Source organism: Morone saxatilis, unplaced genomic scaffold (assembly GCF_004916995.1).
Source record: "Morone saxatilis isolate NCDOM2014 unplaced genomic scaffold, NCSU_SB_2.0 Contig23, whole genome shotgun sequence".
Lineage (NCBI taxonomy): Eukaryota > Metazoa > Chordata > Actinopteri > Moronidae > Morone > Morone saxatilis.
Genome location: NW_023339796.1, coordinates 6,056,842 through 6,076,137, shown reverse-complemented (window position 1 = coordinate 6,076,137; position 19,296 = coordinate 6,056,842). Strand labels below are relative to the sequence as shown.

The 19,296-nt window shown below is 40.5% G+C and overlaps 1 protein-coding gene across 6 annotated transcripts in view; it reads left to right on the top strand.

Moving 5' to 3' along the window:
- LOC118334671 (receptor-type tyrosine-protein phosphatase mu-like) overlaps nt 1-19,296 on the top strand; it is a 162,745-nt gene that overhangs the window by 98,108 nt on the left and 45,341 nt on the right. For 4 of the 6 annotated variants that reach the window (XM_035670694.1, XM_035670696.1, XM_035670695.1 and 1 more), the window contains exons 12-17: nt 3,080-3,353; nt 6,096-6,132; nt 7,011-7,085; nt 8,608-8,743; nt 10,109-10,138; nt 19,086-19,295. In XM_035670694.1, the coding sequence (XP_035526587.1) occupies nt 3,080-3,353; nt 6,096-6,132; nt 7,011-7,085; nt 8,608-8,743; nt 10,109-10,138; nt 19,086-19,295 (762 nt within the window). The remainder of the gene's footprint in view (nt 1-3,079; nt 3,354-6,095; nt 6,133-7,010; nt 7,086-8,607; nt 8,744-10,108; nt 10,139-19,085; nt 19,296) is intronic. The other 2 variants (XM_035670698.1, XM_035670697.1) reach the window with 1 other exon arrangement.

The following is a 19,296-nucleotide window of genomic DNA, read 5'->3' as shown; positions in this document are numbered from 1 at the left end:
ATATTTCTGTAGGCAAACAAGTCCTGTTTACATGTGTTACCCATTTACACCTGTTTACAGATCCAATAAAAAAAAAAAGCATGTTTATGGTGGAACTGCATGCTGAATGTATTGTGATCAGGAAGCGTTTTAGATTGCATTGTGATCGGATCTCGTCTAATTCTGCCTCGTTCTGCTACATGTGCAGTAGATGCAGTAACATCGATCAGCCATAATATTATGACCACTGACAGGTGAAGGGGATAGCACTGATTGTTATCACTCGTTATCATGGAACCTGTCAGTGGGTGGGATATATCAGGCAGCAAGTGAACATTTTGTCCTCAAGTTGTGTTAGAAGCAGGAAAAATGGGCAGTGTGAGGATTTGAGCGACTTTGACAAGGGCCAAATTGTGAACCAAAATGTGAGATGGCTCGAAACGACTGGGTTTCAGAGCCATTCCTCCAAAACTGAAAGGTCCGTGGGGGTTGTTGGCCTGGCTCTGAAGATTGGTCAGTACCTATCAAAGGCAAGGAAAAAGCGGTGAACGGAAGACCAGGGTCCCATGGGCGGAACCAAGGGCTTAAGCTGATGTACCATGGGGAGGACAGCAAGGCTGCCGGCGCGTCGTGGCTGCCGATCGCAACAGACGAGCTCTTAATACTAGCCTTAAACCTTGCTGAGAAAAGTGTACTGCTGGATTCTGAAGAAAGAAATGTCCCGATGAAAATCAGAAAGAATGTTCAGAACTGTCTTTTTTTTTTAGAACTCATCCGCGTTCCTTCCCTCCAACAAAACAACTTTTCAGTTAAGGCCAACTCACGTTTGGAAATGTTTATTTAAAGCAGTATAGGAAAAGATCCCGACGGCTTCCAATCAACTCGCCCGCAGATACCGATTTACATAAAGAAATAATTGGGAAAGTGATGCATAAATAAACACTTCTAACACGGCCGCAGCTTGCGGACGCGGCTACAAGGTGGATTGCTGGGGTGGTGGTGGGGGCTTTAGCAGTGCGCAAGCAGGACAGGCCAATAGCCTGCGCCACGAGGCAGCCAGGCCCAAGCAGCCCAATACTAGAACATTGCAGGGCATTGACAGAAGGGCAGAAGGAGAGGGGGGGCCTGCGGAAATCTCCGTCAGTTTTTAAATAGCCCGGGGCAAGTATTGGGACGGGAGGCGGGGCTTGGTTAGCTGATTATGCGAAATAAGGCATGTTCATGTGTGTAATCCAGCGAGGCTTCGAGTTTGAGCTAGCTCGCAGGCTTCGCTCCATTAATGACATTACTAATTTGCATATTGAGATCCAGAATCAATGGGCAGAATCAAGATAAGGAGAAAGCTTATTCATACTAGGTGTAAATGCATGGTTTAGTTGTCATTGTATTCAGATACAGGTTTAATGTCAATAACTGGTGTAAATGGTGCCTTAGTGTTTTTTTTGTTTGCCTTAGGTGTAACAAACAAGTCAAATGCATTTCCTTCCTCATTTAAAAAGCAGATTTTTTTCAACTATGTAAATTATACACCGTTTACATCCATGTTTGCCAGCTATCGGTCAGCAGAATAATGTTGCATATTGCTTGTTTGTGCATCCTCGTGCATGTGCATGATACAAACAAAATGAACCACTGTTCAAAAATAGTAAAAAAAAAAAAAACATCCACATGGTAGAATTAAATAAAATGTTCAACATAGTGCAAAATATTTATTAATAACTATATTTGTAAACATATCCCCCAATTGTAAAAAATGTGCTAAAATCATAGATCGGCTTTTCAATAGTGAACCAGGGCATGTCACATCATAGTATTCATACATTCATACATTTTTCATACATTCATTCATCGAGCAGTTTTCTGTAATAATAACTTGTTGTTTGCATGACTCTTGGAAATGGAACGCTGGTCTCCAATCATGGCTGGTTATTCTCTGTGGCAGCTGTAAACAGACTCTTTGTCACTCAGCGACTCAATAGATTTAACAGGTGGATGCGAGATGCATACTAACATGAACGTCTATAAGACAGTCAGTCTCCCCCTCAAGCTAAGTGGCCGGCTCAGAGACAATAACATCTCTGTCAGAGGCACAGAAGGCTGCAGTTTTGATCTAACTAAACACAAGGCTCGGGTGGAGAGGAAATGGAAAGAGCCGTTAACCTTTTCAGTTGTTGAATAATGAAAATGCAAATAGCGTCAGGCCCTGTCCTGTGTCACTGCTCATTTATCTTGCATTGTATTTTTGAGTCTATCCTGTTCACTTAGATAAGCATGTGGATTTGTAATGGATGGTTATTTGGTTATTTAAGAAAAATAACTTGTTAATGACCACAGTTGTCAAAATGTACATTCATTTGAGTACACTTTTCCGCATTCTCTACTCTTTAATGCATTTTCTACTTATACAATAACACAGTTTCTACCTTTTTTACGTAATTCTTTCATTGACAAAGTCTAGTGACGTTATTGCTTAAAGTTTCACATTCTTACTTTTCCTATAACTGCTTCACCCCATCCATAGCGCTGCTTAAACAAATCGATTCCAGCTTTAAGCTTGCAGCTTGTTTTTCTAACTTATATTTACCAAAAGAAATCATAGAAAGTTTTTAAAATGTTACTTTTTGTGCTTTTTTTTCACATCTTTTCTACATGGTAAAAGTTCATCTTGGTTTCTATTGACTTCATGCACAAAGATGTAGGATGAAGGAAACTCTGCCTAAACACTAAATGCTCACAAATATTCTTGGTTTTCATAATGCATACTGACATGAGCACTGACAAGATAATGCACTATATCATAGTACGTAGATTTAAAAACTTTTAATAGCAAATCTAAAATGGCTGGATGAGAAATGCATTTAAAAAAAATCTCTTCCATCTCATGTCTAAATAAAGAATGATTTCTAGAGACTTGGTGTACTCGGAGATTTGGAGCTTTCAGCATGCCTTCCTGTGCCATTCATAAATAGGCTTTTTTTTTTTTACTTGCTCTAACACTAACAGGCAAAACAGAGAATTGCCTGCATTGCCAACAGTATTCTGCAAGTGCCTGTTTGGCCCGTTGGAATCTGTTCATTCCGTTTGTGTCCTGTGTTTGCAGTGCGTACCAGGTGGTGGTGGAGGAGGAACGTCCACGCAGAGCACGAGGCACAGCAGAAATCCTGCGCTGCTACCCAGTTCCCATTCACTTCCAGAATGCCACGCTCCTAAACTCCCAGTACTACTTCACTGCTCAGTTCCCCGCCGCAGGCATCCACTCACCTCAGCCCTTCACTGTGGGGGACAACAAGACCTACAACGGCTACTGGAATGCCCCTCTGCTGCCTCAGAAGAGCTACAGCATCTACTACCAGGCTGTCAGCACAGCCAACGGGGTGGGTGTTTGTGAACTTTTTATTTAAGTTATGTTGGGTTTCCAAATGAGATGTTTTTGAAAAAACCTTGTTATAACCAGTGGTGGATAAGTACATTTGCTCAAATACTGCACATAGGTACAATTTGGAGGAGCTTAACTTTAGTATATCCATTCTGTGTTCCTTCATACATCTATTCCACTGCAGAGGGAAATATTGTACTTTGTACCCCACTGAATTTATTGGAAGTTGTTAATACTTAATACTTCTCAGATCAATATTTCACATACAAAACATAGGATCATTTCCTAAAATATGATGTTGTTACAGATTAATCTACCCAAAGTAAAAAGCAATTTAAACCATCTTAGTCAACGACAACATTTAAAAGCTGCATACATTTACGTTTATTTTACAGTAACAGTAATCCTGTCATATAATGCACAATAATTATATTCCCATAAAGAGTTATTTTGCTTTTGTTACTGTATTTTTAGTCCATTTTAATAAGCATTTTGTTGATCATATTTAAAGAACATTTTAATCTTAATTCTCCCTCCAGCACTGCTTATAACCAAAGAATAATAACAATGATGAAAAAGAGAGGCAAAAAAGTAACACTTACATCTTGTGTGTTGCATGTCAGGTTGATATTTTTTGTTTGACAGTGTGTCTTATGATGCTGTGGATAATTATGCACACTGTCTCAACTCAGCAACTAAACAATTACATTAGCATAGTCGCGCCACGACTTCGACTGTGAATGAACCATTAGCACTGACATCAGGAAAAAACTTAAACTTTAACTTAAAATTGGATGAGAAAGTTTACTTTTTTAAAATCTTTCTAGTTCTTTATAGAGAACTTTCGGTAACGTTCCGCCTCATCAAACCATGTCGGTCTTTATAAATCATATGCATATCCACTTAAATATGTACATGAAACAATGCTAAATATTATGATGGGTATAATGAGAATGAAAGGCTGACTGACAGTTTGATTGACTAGGAGACTGAAAGGGACTGAAGTGGCTGAGCACAGAAGTCCCTGACTTCACACAGTAACTGCTCACACACACAGACACATGCATGCAGCAGCACAATTGCATCTGAACTCTGCTAGATGTGTCAGTACTCTGGTGGGGTGCACCAACAGCACTGTCTGCACTCTTAATAGGCTACAGCAGGGTCAAGCGTGGAATGCAGAGCTGTATGCGGTGACATGCTCTCTCCCTCCATTACTGTTGCCCCGCTCGCCTGCCTTTTCCAATGGAGCTTTATGCCAAATGCCGGACAAGCCTTTGATCAACGGCATTTAAGAGAGGCAGTCGTCCCAGCGGCAGTTAAGTGTGGGAGGCAGGCAACAACAACGGGGTTGCCGATCGTACAGGTCGAAGCCCCTGTCATCAAGTGGCACTTGGCGAGGCCCTCCCTCCACGGAGCCGCGGCAGACGGGTCAATGGCAACTTCAAGAGCCCTACTGATTGTGGTCCTGAATGAGAATCACCATAAACAGCCTCCTTGAGAAACTCCAGCACATCTTTAAGGAGGCAATAGAAATAACACGTGCTGCGGGGCTGAATCCAATTAGAGAGTTTGCTCTTGAGAGTAAAGCATTGGCGGTCTGAAACTTTCCAGGGCGAATTGGTGAGTGGTATGAATTGGCTGATAGTGCTCTTCCTTGAACAAACAAAATGAAAGAGTCCCTTGCTGACACAGAATAGAGCTCTTTCTCCACGACGACATTTCTGACATTATTTTTATATTCAGTGTTTTGATTTACAGTGGGCAAATGCACTCTCTTTTATTAAGCCATCACTGTCAATGGATAGCACTGCAAGCTTTAATTAATGTCTAATGATGCTGGAGTGATTTGTTTGGGCCTCTTAAACAAAATTAGCACTTAGAAAAGGTGAGTGCCATCCATACCTAGATTTTGTTTAGCCTTTTTATTCAAACTAAAATCTAATATAACTTCTTGTAATGCTGCCTTTAACAAAAGGACCACCTGACAGCTTAAAAGCTGCCGTAATGTGAATACACATGAGGATCATGCGCACATTTTTTTTCTCCTCTCTTCTCTTCATTATGCCCCTTGTGGCCTCTAAATACTGTCTCTTCCATGTGTACCCATTGCTCATTGAAAAGCTTGGCTGGGTCAAACACAGGGACACGGCACTCGTGTCTTTTGTGTTGTATTACTCATTGGCTCCCTGTTCCTGTCTGTGTCCTTTTTCCTGTTCACCAGACCATTGTTGACAACAAACTTCTCTGCCAACAGTGAGAGCAGTGTTTTTTTTTTTCCTATGTTGTCAAAGGCTGATGTCAGAGCTGAAACTCTATTACATATTCAGAAAAGGCTCCCTGACGTGTCATTTTGGAGCCCTGCACGCTGAGTTGGTGTCGCTTGTCACAGGGCTCTGGTTTCTCCACAGTGGCTGACCACCTTGAGCCGCAGGCTGCCGACAGATCGCTGTTGGCTGACAAATCAGCAGCTCAGCACCACTAATCTGTGCTGTAGGCCCTCTCGCCTAACTGCGTTTTGTGTCACAGTCATTGAGCTCAACAGATGATAGGGGACAGCGTGGAACTGACCGAGCTGTTTTGTTGTAACTATGGGTTCTTAGATAGGTGTTGTTGCCGCTGTAAGTGTGTCTTTGTGCGCATGTCTCGTGCGTGCATGTGTGTCCTAATAACCTCTGATTCCCTTATTTTCCACCCTTCCTAATCTCTTTTCCTCCTTTGGTTTTTTCTTTTTGTACAGGAGACCAAAATCGACTGCGTTCGAGTAGCCACCAAAGGTAGGAATAGATCAGATTTTGTGAATGAGGATTTTTGCTCTATGGAGTTCCTAACATGACTTTCATATAAGATCTGAGAACTAACAAAAATAACATGCTTTTAAATGACAATCACTGAAATTGATATTTTGACACTCTCACTCTTATTTAAGTTTGTTAGCTTTAATGCATTACCCTTTGTAAAAAAAACCTTGTGATATGGTCAATACATTGACCAAGAACATGTGTTTTTCTATGACTGGGAGGCAGCCTGTGTGCCCATTGTGGTCTTTAGGTACTTAGCTATGCTGCCTGTACATCCTGCTACACACATTAAAGGTGATGAAGTCTAAGCTCCATTGATCCAGGAGCAGAATTGATAAGGCCAGAGGGAGCCCTAGTCACACTCCGTTCTGGGCCGTGGGAGGTCCTGTCACATGCACCAACAATCTTGTATATTGTGGAGTTTGCATGCAGCTCCACTATGGATTTTTTGTGGAGTTCCAGATATCTCCATCTACATGGCTCAATAGGCTGAAGTAAAACAGCACGTACTAGAAATAGAAGGATCATTTCAGCAATTTATCACCTGATGGGATCCATTTAAATATTCTACATTTGGCTCACAACGTTATGAACTTGTGTGACATGATTGCTGTTGCTAACTTGGCAAAAACAAACAAACAGTGAAATGCTTTCTAATACTGTAATCGGTATCTTTCTCTGCCTCAGTGTTGCATGATGATGGGAACTGTTGGTGTGGCTGTTTTCTGCTTCAGTGTGGCCTCTCTCTCTCTCTCTCCCTCTTTCTTTCTGTCTGTCTCTCCCTCTCCCTCTATCTCTCTCTCTTTCTGTCTCTCTTGACTGCATGCAATCCCGGATCCACTGACTCTACTCAGCCGCCATACTCGTGACTCAGCTCACAACCCCCTACATCCGCATCGCCCCAGCGGCCGGTGACAACCAACTAACAGGTCAGACCCGTAGCTTTCTGCACATTCTCTGACCATCTCAGTTATGCTGTCCACAACTTGGTTTTACCCACTATGTGTTTACTACGATGGGCGAGTGCAACAGGAAAACAAACAAGTGAAATATTGCATGTGTGTGGTTTTGTTTACTGTCCCACTATTTGCATAGAATCAGCGTGATTAAATCAAAGACTCACAGACAATGTCTTCTAGCTTCATCTTCTCAGCGTTACTGGACATGAAAGACCTGCTTGATGAGCGATTGTCATTTGATGTGTAGTGTTGGAGATTTTTCTCAGGAGTTAATCCCCTTTCATGAATATTTCTCATTATTTCGAGGAGATTAAGTGTTGGTTAGTGCAGTTGTGACAACTGTAAACACACAAAAGGATGCTGAAGTGCTCAGCAAGAAGATCTGGAGTACACGTTTAACTATTAAAATCCTTCTCACTTTCTGCTTGTTATGTGTGACTCTCAAATTCTCTCAGGCTAGAATGGAAGAATATTGACTTGTGGCAGCAAATGTACAGCACTTACAGCTCAAATGGGGATTTTGTCACTGACAGCATTTCGGTAAGATTAGCTTGTAACAGTATATTTGGGCAAAATCAGTTCCATCAGTCCAGACGTGATTGTTAATATGTCACCAGTCTTGAAAATCAGCCACAGGTCTGCCTTAAAAACGTATATCTAAATAAAGGCCTCACTGTTGAAAGAACAATATGTCACAACCAGCCTGGGATAGATATTTACCTTTTTGATAGAGAGAGAAAATAGCAACGCTGAGGAGAGAAGGAAGCCCGCTCTAACAGATTTGTCTGACATAACAATTTATCATTCTAAATTTACCCCTGGTGACAAGGAATAATGGTGTTGTTCAGGTGGACAGTTGTCATTCCAGTAACGTTGCTTTCCTCAGAGTGCTTCTTATCACTTCCCGGGGAGCAGATGCTGTTAAAACAAGACGCTTTTTTTCCCCACTTCTCCCTCTCTCTTTGTGTCTCTCGTTGGCTATCTCCTCCCGAGCTGATATTTAATGTTTTGGTTATTTCAGGCTTTTTTATCTTCTTGGGTATTATCTTTCCCGCCGTGCATCCTACATTTTTCTACAGCCCAGCAACCATTTGCCCCAAACATGATTAACCAAGGGTAAAGATGGTGCACACTTATCTCTCCCAGTGCAGCTTGATCCGCAGAGCGTTGATGTCCATTAAGGACAAACTAAAGGTGGAGTCTTCAGGACAATAGGGAGTCACTCACTTTCAAAATAAACATTACTCTGAGCCAATTAATGTGTATTGATATTTATGGTCCACAGAATGCCACAGAATATCAGTGTATTGATTAATTAGCGTCAGTCTTCCACACAGTCACATCAATGAGAGGAAATAGTGAAAGTACGGATGTGCGCTCTGCTGTTTGGTTCATGTAGAACAATAGCAAATGGTCATTAGGTTTGATTCACAGTCTGCCAGATTCATTACACTTTCTGTGTTTGATCTTTATGAATTGTGATGTTTTTCAGGAGCAGCCACTCACAAACCTGACGCGGTGGAGCCGGAGAAACAAACAGACCACACAGTGAAGATCGCTGGAGTCATCGCTGGCATCCTCCTCTTCGTCATAATTTTCTTAGGAGTGGTGCTCCTCATGAAGAAAAGGTAAGCCTTTTTTTCTTTACTCGTTGAAATACTACTTCAGATTTGTGGAAGAGGTTGAACTTACTTGCCGAGTGCTCACAAATAAGTAGTTTCTGTTTTATCATTTTGTATATTTCTCCCTCAAACGCCAGCATTGTCAGCATAGTAGTAAATAATTAATTTGATTATGTTGATACGCCCCATTAAGGCTGTTTACAGCCATGAGATACAGTGTGCCATGAAAAATTAATCCGTTTCCACGGCACCCTCAAACAAATGCGCAGCGCTTCAATGACATTGGAATGGGAATAGGAAAAATGTTTTTGAGGCCCGTGGTATGGAGAGAGGCGGGGAGGAGATAAGAAAGAAAATATGATGAAAGGCTCAAAAGGAAAGAGGAAGGCCGCATAGCTGAAGGCTAAGTTTACATTAGCCCTGGACCCCATACTGGAAAGTCCTCTGTACATATCCCAGCAATCAGGGCAGCTAAAGCTCAGCAAATATCAACCCCCTTTTGTCCACAGTAAGGCTTGAAATAACACAATGTTGGTTTCTGCAGAGATTTCCTTAGTGGACAGAAGTTTCCTTTAATATCTCCATTGTGAAACATGAGAACAAAAAATCTAAAAAATATATTTTCCTGTAAACTTAGCATGAATTTACTGTGCTTTCCCCTTCAACGTTAGATTAGCTTGTCGTTAATTAAAGAGTAAAGGTCAGTGCAGTATATGGAGTAGATGAAGCTGAGTGGGAAGGCATAGTTGTGTACTAACATAATCATTATGTTCCATTTTATTCTTGACAGTAATATAAGATTCTTCATGTCTTACAGCAGTCTGTGTAGCACAGCGATCAGTGGGTGGGTGTAAAAATCAGCACACAGTAATGGAATTGTTTTCAATTAGCCTTAATCAAACCAGAGATGGAGATGACTTCATTGGTTGAATTTTGTGTAATTTGCTGTTGCCAACAGGGAATCAGAGTTGTGTTTAGACATCCAAACCACTCATTAAGTTTCAACCTTGGAGGTCAGATATGGTAATTCTTATAGGTGTATAAAATTACGCGTTGATAAAATTAGTTCCAGAATGGTTGCCTCTGTTTTGCCATCATGTGCTGTAGAGCAGCTCAATGTCAGTTTAATAAGAGAGTTTCTACTCTACTGTACTGAGGCCCCCTTTCCCCCTTTGCAAAGCATGACATGACTCCAAGCGATCACCTTTGCCCTCATGATCACTAGTTTACCTCCACGTATGCCACCATATCTGATTTTGTTCATTTCTACTCTTTTTTCAAACATTAATATATTTTTACTTTTTCTTTCCTTTTCATTCCATCCCCTCCCCTCCTCCACTGCTTAAATCCTACCACCACCCCAATCGGCAGAAGAACCTATCACTCCTACACTTACTACCTGTAAGTAACCACTTTGTGTAATGTTAGTGCCATGCTTCTCACCCACACGCTGTTTCCCATGCATGCAAAGAGCCATGTCATCCTCCTCTTGCCCAGAGCTATTACAGAGGCCCAACTGTAATCTCTGCTGGAGGAACGGAGGACGCCACTCCAATGCTTCTCCACATGATGAGCACATCATACTGTATGTCACATTGGCACGACTTCTGATGAAAGCACACAGACGCAGCTACACCCCCACGAAATAAACCTGCCACTGAAATGTTAGCGCGGACATGATTTCTGCTTGACTTTTTAAGGAGTTTGTTTATCATATGATGAACTAAACTGCCTTAATGATTGTACGGCTGCCAAATTCATCTTGTAAAAGAAAAAAAAATCAATGCAGGAGCTACTGCATTTTTACTGAGTGTGAATTTTTCATTTGCCTCCAATGATTTCATCTCTGTTGACTTGTCAAAGTTAGGTTTTTTGAAGTGCCTATCACAGTGCATCTATGCTTTAGTTGTGCCGAGAACATCAATGAGCAAGTCCAAATAATTCACATTTTGTACGCTTATGTATACACCCTGCAAATGCCAAAATATGCAGTCAATAATGTAAGAATGACCATATTTCTAGCTATTACACTGAAAATTTGAGCATGAGTTAACATGTCGACGTACCCAATTTGGCTCCATATGCATGTGATAATTTCTAGTCTTTCTCTACCCCTACTCCATCCTCTCACTCTATCATCAAACCATCTCAGCTCTCTTGCTTTTTCTTCCCTTTTTTTTTCGAGCATGTTTTTTTGGGTTATTGCACGTCCATCCCATTGATTCTATGGTGATGGTGGAGTTGTGTCTTTAGCTGACAAGACGTTTGCATCACTAGTGAATGAGCTGAATGAGCTGATGTGATCACAGAATAACCTCCTTTCTATTTAGATGTTTCTAACATCATAAAACAATAGCCGCAGCGCTACTTTATCCGCTCTTAATATAACAGATGATTCCAAATCACACCTCTGAATGGTAAAGAAGCTTATTCTGCAGCTCTGCCTTCCCTGCTGTAGCTCATAGGCTCCCTCTGTACAGTCTTTGTGATGGATGCCGACTAATCTGTCTTGAGATGACTGTGATCAGAGGACAGAATGGAGGCTGCCTCACATCAAAGAACATCTCAGAATACACCTGGAGATAATACTACTCTGCGTGTCACTCATATTAGATCACAGCTGTCTTGAATTGAAAGCCCCAATGACTTGGAGGAGTGGTGTCATCAAAGCTGAGCACACACATTGACCGAGCTAAGCAGGAAGAGATGAGGTTGTCAGTGAAACAATCAAAATATCAGTTGTTGTTTTTTTGTTATTTTAAGTGTTACATGCAAATGGTGTTTTCTTGGATTATTGTGCATACAGAGGAGATGTTGGTGTCTAGAATTGCAAGTGTTGCAATGTGTTATTTTCCATGGTAAGAGATTTAGTGGCTAACAGCTAATTTGGTGATGATTTTTAAAAATCTTCTTCCTTTTGAAGGAGGTGTTTGCTTTGATTAACAGTTGTTTTTTAGGTTAGGCAAATTGGATATTCAGACTCCAAAAAACACTTTTGAGCAGTTGAGCCAAATTCACAGGCTTCATGAAGTCCCTTGAAAAATATATTTGTGACGTCCACATCATCACCTCCATGTTTTTCTACAGTCTCATCTGTCAAAATGAATTGGGGGTTTACTGTTAAGATTTAAAAAGAAGGGAAAGAGTGGGCTGCGAATGTTGTGACTCCTCTCTAAAGCTGACAAGATAACAACATAATATACAGTTAGATAAGATGAAGGATTAATGATCCCCACTGGGAAATGTGCCATGACGGCAGCAAATACTGTTAAAACATGCTTAAGTCTTCATTTAAATCGCAGGGGTCTCTGTAACGAATGATATTGTCGTCTGCACTGTAGCAGCCCCAAAATTTTTATATGCAAGATGCCTATTTAAACACTGTATTTATGAATGTCCGTAAGGTGTAATACATTATTTCAAAATTCAGTGATGATTTGATAGATTTTTATTCACTTAGTTCCTCTGTTGTTACTGTTATTGTAGATGTATGGATTTGTTATTTTCACCTCTGTCACGTTTTGTTGGAGTAAATTTAAAACAATAAGAATGTAATAATAACCTCTCAGTTACAAACATCAGGATGTTCAACACTAGGCCTGTCACAGAGTAAAAACCAAAAGCATTCTCTTTGAGGCAATTAACAGGTGATACAGCTGTGCATCATGAGTAATTGATGTTCAAAATGATGCTGGAGTGAGCAAGAATGTCCCATTCAATAATACAACCCCTAATCCTCCTATCTTCTCCTTATATTTGTCTCTCTTGTGTCATACCTGGTAGGCATGAGGAAGCAAAATGATAGTGTTGCGTCTCAGCACCCTTACTGTTACTATTCTCAAGGTGTCTTAGCAGAGCTCATGAGCAAATATAACTAATATGTTGCATATACCCAAAGTTTATATTGTCAAATTAATTATACACTGCATTCTTAAGATGCCCTCCTCTGGAGCGTTCTCTGAAGTGTTCATCTGCAGTTCTGATGACAGCCTTGTTGCCAGCCATGAGATTACAACACCTCTATGATTGATGAACCCCATTAATGCTCTCATGCATTCATCAAAGTCTTTTAAAGGCATGAGAACATCCTGCAGTCTCCAAAATATGCACTTTAGGTATATTGCCAGAGGTGACTGCAGGGGTTTGCACGCAAAGCAACATCAGTCAGAGAGCTCATTAGGGATGCAGTTACATGTGTGATCAAATATATGACTGTTCTTTAATCAGGTGGTCGTACCGGCCGGTGTGCCTGCTGCTGCTGGGGACAAGAGAGAGATCAATAGGCACAGGGCAAGGGTGGCGATTGGGTCTTTTATTCCCGTGAGAGTTTGATTCATCCATCAGGCATGTTAAATACAAGCACACTTACTCTTTCACTTTCCGACTGATTTGCCGGGCTTGTCTAGGGCTCCTCAGACCTCAGGTACATGATCTGACTATGTAATTAACCAATGCAGTTTCTTCATCACGTAAAATAAGATTAAACTAATCCCTCAATGTAAAAAAACATGTAGAAAAAAAGCTTCAAATTAAACTAGAAAAGCTACATAAACACTGTTCAATAAGCAGGGCAGTTTGCATGTATTATTTATTAATTTCTTTGTTTAAAGTTTCACAAAAAAATTAACAATGGACTAAATGACTATGTCTACCCTGCCTTCAGTAACAAACACATGGAGAATTATCACTCGACTCAGCACTACCGAGCACTTTATCGTCTTTCTGTTCATTGGTTTGGTTTTCAACATCTTCAGTGTTTAGCTTCATTGTCCCCGCTCTCGTAGCACAATTTCTAGCCACCGTTGGCAACAGTTTTCAGCAAAAAAGCTTTAAACTTGTGAATTTTTTGGCCACTTGGAGGCAGCGGAAACAACTTTTGAACACAACATAAACATATTATTCCATTCCAAGTTGATATGGAGAACTTTTTAGCAGTTTGTTATTTACACACCCGGTAGTTACGAAGCAACATTGGCTTTCATTTGGAGCTGTTGACCTGGCAAATGTAAATCCAATATTCACTCTCTTTTAGCTCTGTTTTTGGTCTCTATAACTCCTGAGGGAAATATCTACTAAATGCTCCGTGTTCACTAACGAGTTGAGAACTGTGTTTGGTGCTAAGACGATCTTGGACCGTGGGTTTGTTTTCACTGAAAACAGCTCCCTTTTGCAATTGAAAACTATGAGAGATGTGAGAGTGAATCAAAATATCGAAGTTGTGGGGCAGACAACTAACTAATTATTGTAGTTGTTTTAATATACTCACTGTATGCTACCAAACAGCAGATGCACAAAGGTAGCTACTAGCTGGTGAACCAACATAGTAGAAAATTTAGCTGCTAAAGATATTCAGATATTTTGCCAAGAAGTTGGCGGAAACCAAAACAGAGCAAAAAGAAGAGAGAAAACTGCACATTTGTCAAGAACAAACCTCGAAAAGAATGATAATGTTGCTCTGTGTCTGCACGATGTGTAAACAGGCAACTATTTACCAACACCGTAAAAACTTTATAAGCTGATCATATGTCAGTGTTCTATTTACAACTTTTTACACAAAATCCAAGCACATTTTTAATAAAAATAATTATGAAATCACTTAGTGAAAGGCCCTAATGTATGTAATGTTCCTCTACCCTGATATGGATAACACAGCAGAGAGAGGGAGTTTGATTATATCGAAATGAAATTACAAAAATTTGAATGCATGTTTGCACAAAATATCTATTGATGAATCTAGTCTATTAATATCTGTGTTATGCAGGATTTTTCCGCCTGTTTTATTGTATTAGCTCATTAAAACCAATTTCATTCAGGATCGTGTTCCATTTCCACCTGGCAGCTGGTCACTTACATCATAAATCTCTTATGTATATGTATGATGAGTGCATACATATTACGTAGTGGCCCCAATAGTAGACAAACTTGTATTAACCTGTCTCTGCTGTAATTTACCAAACTCTTGCAGTGTATCAAGGAGAGAAACAGGGACAAGTCTAAATAGAATCAGCTGCCGTCCGTATTTGTAATTTACTTTTAATCTCTAAATAGCTTCAATTTTACTGCATACACACAGTATATACATAGACATTTATAAATCTTACTTTTCATAATCACCTCCACTGCACTCAGTGTCAGAAAGGGAGGCCTACTAAACGTACCATGTATAACACAATGTGCTCAGGGCAAACACCTTCATTAAACCTTACAAGCCGAACATGCAGCAAGAATCACATTAATTGGTACAAGCCTTGCAGATTTTTGCACCTACGAGCCCTGAATGTTGATGAGCAAGGGGGAAGAGGAAGAGCAGCTCAAGCAGGAAAGAAGGGATGTCATGCATGGAATGACAACGTTTAAATGCATACATTTTAATAAGATGTCATTCAAAAAACATCTTTCTGTCACAGTTTGGCTATATACACGCTGACACTCATCAGCTACTTACTTAACTATATATAAAGTGTTGGCATAATACAATGTCACTGCAATATGGTTTCAAGAGCATACTTTTAAAACGCATTACATTTTATTACTTGATTTAAACAATAAGTATATTTAGTGATCATCTAGCTATAATGTAAGGACAAGTTGACCAAAAACAGATTCTTTAATAATTTTAGAGGCATAATAACCAAATGGTACTTAAAAAGCAAAAAAGCTACATAAAGGTAAATAACACTAAATGTTCTTTTCAGTATTACAGGTTGAGGATTTATCTTCAACAACATATCAACATTTTTGAGAACGCAATCAGTGTTACTCTAAATCCCAAATAATTTAAATCACCCCACACTGTCTCTTCATATATTTCACACTACACAGTTTGAAACGTGTATTATATGCGGTAAATTCAATACATTTACGATTTTCTAATTAAACTCTAAACTAACCCTCCGCCCTCCTGCTCCTCATGTTGCTGCTATTTTTCTTTTAGCACAATACATTCCTGTCTTTGGATAGACGACGAGCCAAAAAAAAACTCTTCATTTTATTGTTTGATTCTGTAAAACAGGGGTTTTTTTAAACACTGTTTTACAGAATCAATGAAGCAATCAAGTTAGCAGATAAACAACATTGTGCGTCACTGAATAGAGTCTGTATTCAGAAATACTTTCTATCGGTTTTTATGTTGTTTCTCCTTCTGAAGTGAATAAATACACAGAGGAATGGATTAATGGAATATTTGATGGTTGGACAGATAACCTTACAGAAGAATGTATTAGACTGGCAGAAGTTTGAAATGAGACACAATGAAAACAACAAATGAAATTCCCCCACTGGGTTAATCAAAGACGCTTCTGTTGCCCCACCCAGCTGTGTGTCAGTCATCGAACGCGCACACACACCCGTGCACTGTGGATGTGTGTGGGTCGTCTAATGAAGCCTTCTTTGTCCCAATGTCACAAGGTTTAGGCTGCTCCAGTGCTGAAATGAGGCCCACCATGCTGAGCGTGTGGTTTTGAAGCTCTTGTTTTAGAAGTTACAGCAGCGTCACCTCCCACAGAACAGACATTCTGGCAAACACGCGCAGACATACAATCCGTGCAGCTTCCTTTTTTGTTGTAGCTGAACTCATGGAGTTAGGAGCTCTGCTCACTAAGATCCTAGATATGCCAGGCCTGTCATGTACTGAACTGCAGACAATCTCTCTAATGAGAGTTGCCTAATATAGTTACCTCTGGTGTTTGCTCAGTCTTTACTTCTACAAACACCTCTGCCATCTGTCTGCATCATCCCCTTCATGTGCACGTTCAATGCTGTTGAAAGAAATGTGTGATTTTGTTGTTGGGCATGCCTGCAAGCAATCCTGCCCATACATTTTTTGCTGGGATCTTTTCACGTGCAGCTTTACGCTAACTATCAGGGGATGTGATAAATGATCACATTCATCAACATGCACAAACACTCTACTGTACACTTCCTCGTACTATCTCTGTTGGCACATCAGACCCTGTGATATTGTCATCTATCATTAAATTTTCCCTTCTTACAAATGAGGAGAGAATAGCATGCCAATTAATCTTCATCTAACACCCACAGTGCCTTGCAAACATCCTAGTATTGCTGGTGCTTTCCTCATTTTGGCACTGGTGTCCGTGCAGCCTCGTTTATCTCCAACGCTCGTGCTTCAGCTGTTACACAGGCCAGGAAAGCGGAAATCCAAGTCTTTGCAGCCGCAGAAATAAGAACAGTGATACAGTATTAAAACCAGGATTATAGTTGTTCTTAATAGTCTTCTCCATGAGTGCACACAGTGCCGAATCAGTCTTAATATTGCCTGGGGTGCATACAGCTCCCCCCACCCCTTCTCTTCACTCTCCCCTATTACAATATGAAGCTATAACAGAAGAGAGACAAGATTGCCATTTTGTTCCCGGCTCTAATTGCAGATTAAAGACAAAAAGTGGGTCCGGCAGATGAAAATGTCACTACTTTGTCACTTTGCTTTCTGAAGAACGGATCCACTATTAGCCTCACGTCGTGGCCTTCAGAGCAAATGACTGTTTGAAGGCAGCGGGGGCCTATTGCCATATGGCACGAGACAGCGACAAAATTGAATAAACAGAGGAGATTTGCGAAAACAACACAGCAGGAGTCCATCATTAGACAGCAGTTGTCCGTGTGAGAGACTGCAATTCAAATAGGCAGAGGGGTCACACAGAGAGTAACAAAGTGCGAGGATCAGTGTGAGGGCTGCCATAGTTAATTCTTACACCGCTCACTCCCCTCCAGCTACGGAGCAGCGGCAGGCATCAGATATACCGCTATAGCTTCAGTATGTTCCCGCTCAGGCTGTTTTTCTATAAGGATATTCCTGTGGAAATATAGGAGGGTTAACTCCTCAGAGTGACAATGTGATGCATTATGTATCACCATGGGGGGATTTTTCTTATGCAAGTGGCACCTAGCTCTGGGAGGTCAGGGGTCAGGGTCAGCTTCAGAGCGGCAACCGTTCAGGGATTCAGAGCTTTAGTTAGGAAACTACAGCAGGGTCAGAAGTTGGTATAATGGAGGGAAACTGGTTTGGTCTCAAGAAATCAAACTTTACCAAATCTTTGAGAGTTGCAACTCTTTAAGTTGATATAATCAGCTGGAAATAATTCAAATAAATTGAAGAAAAACTAAAAATAGGGCAGATTTCAAAGGAAATGGTGTTCCAGAATATAGCCTTATGTCACATGTATTACAGGTCAAAAGAAAAACAATAATAATACAAGTGAAAATAAAGTAGGAAATAAATAAATAAATAAATATAATATATAATAATATATATAATTTTAGGCATGGTTCAGCTTTTTGAGGGGCAATTAAGAAAGAAACTGTTATTTATTAGTATTTACACTAATTTGCCAGTTTATTAAACCTTCTCTACCTGCAATATATCCTAATTTCAGATTCTAATGTTCAGATTTTGTTTAAGAAAGATGTTCATTTAACTTAATGGTCATTGTTGCATTCAGGCTGCGGTTTGTGGTGCTGCTATACTGTGTTGCATTATACATTTGGTCCGCACCATTTATATCAATGAGAACAGACTAAATATTAGATACTAGAAAACACACTAGAGACAACACACTCTCAACATCAAAGAAGAGATTCCCTGGCTAAAACAGTTCCGGGCTTATCGCCCTGATGTCTATGGGAAGGTAGCTCCAGAGCCTGCAGCTACAATAACAGAGGCTCAGATTTTTGTTTCAACCAGGGACAAACAGCAAGCCCTGGTCACAAGATCTTAAAGTGTTGTATAAGGGGTTCATTAATATATACAATGGCCTGATTGTGGACAGCTTTATAGGTGAAATCTTGAATCTGATCCAGTATTTCAGTATCTGTCAGTAAACTGAAGCCAGCACAGGTGAGATTGGAGCTCCACAGCTGCTTTTACGTAAGAGGAATCAGTCTGGAATGTGTGTGCATACATGTGGATTTGTGCATGTACACAATGCTCTAATGGTGTTTGATCAGGAACAGATTGCTTGTAGGCTCCAGCACATCAACCCAAAGTAGGTCAATAAAAGCAGGTTGACTGTTTCAGTTCACCGTTCACAACTCTAATTCTTCCGCCCCCAAATACTATAGCTAATTTTAAATCATCAGGGCCACTGATGTATTTGGGTTAGGGTGTCACACCTTTCCACTCTGCATTCTCAAAGATTTATATTTCACTGCTTGAAAAAGCATCTGGAGCTTAATAAAACCTAATGTGACCACAGCCCCGGGTCACATTAGCTCAGCCATCTCATTACATCTATGAGTCATTGCTACCAGCACCATATTAGATCAATTCAACCACAGTCAGCATTACTTTTGTTTGATTGTTTGTTTTTATTTCTTCCCCCCCATAAAGGAAATTGGCCAAGAAGCGTAAGGAGACACTGAACAGCACCCGCCAGGAGATGACAGTGATGGTCAACTCAATGGACAAGAGCTACACGGAGCAGGGTACCAACTGTGACGAGGCACTGTCCTTCATGGACACACACAACCACACGCTGAACACCCGCAGCGAGTGTGCGCTCACACTCAACGGCCGGAGCGAGTGTGCGCTCACACTCAAC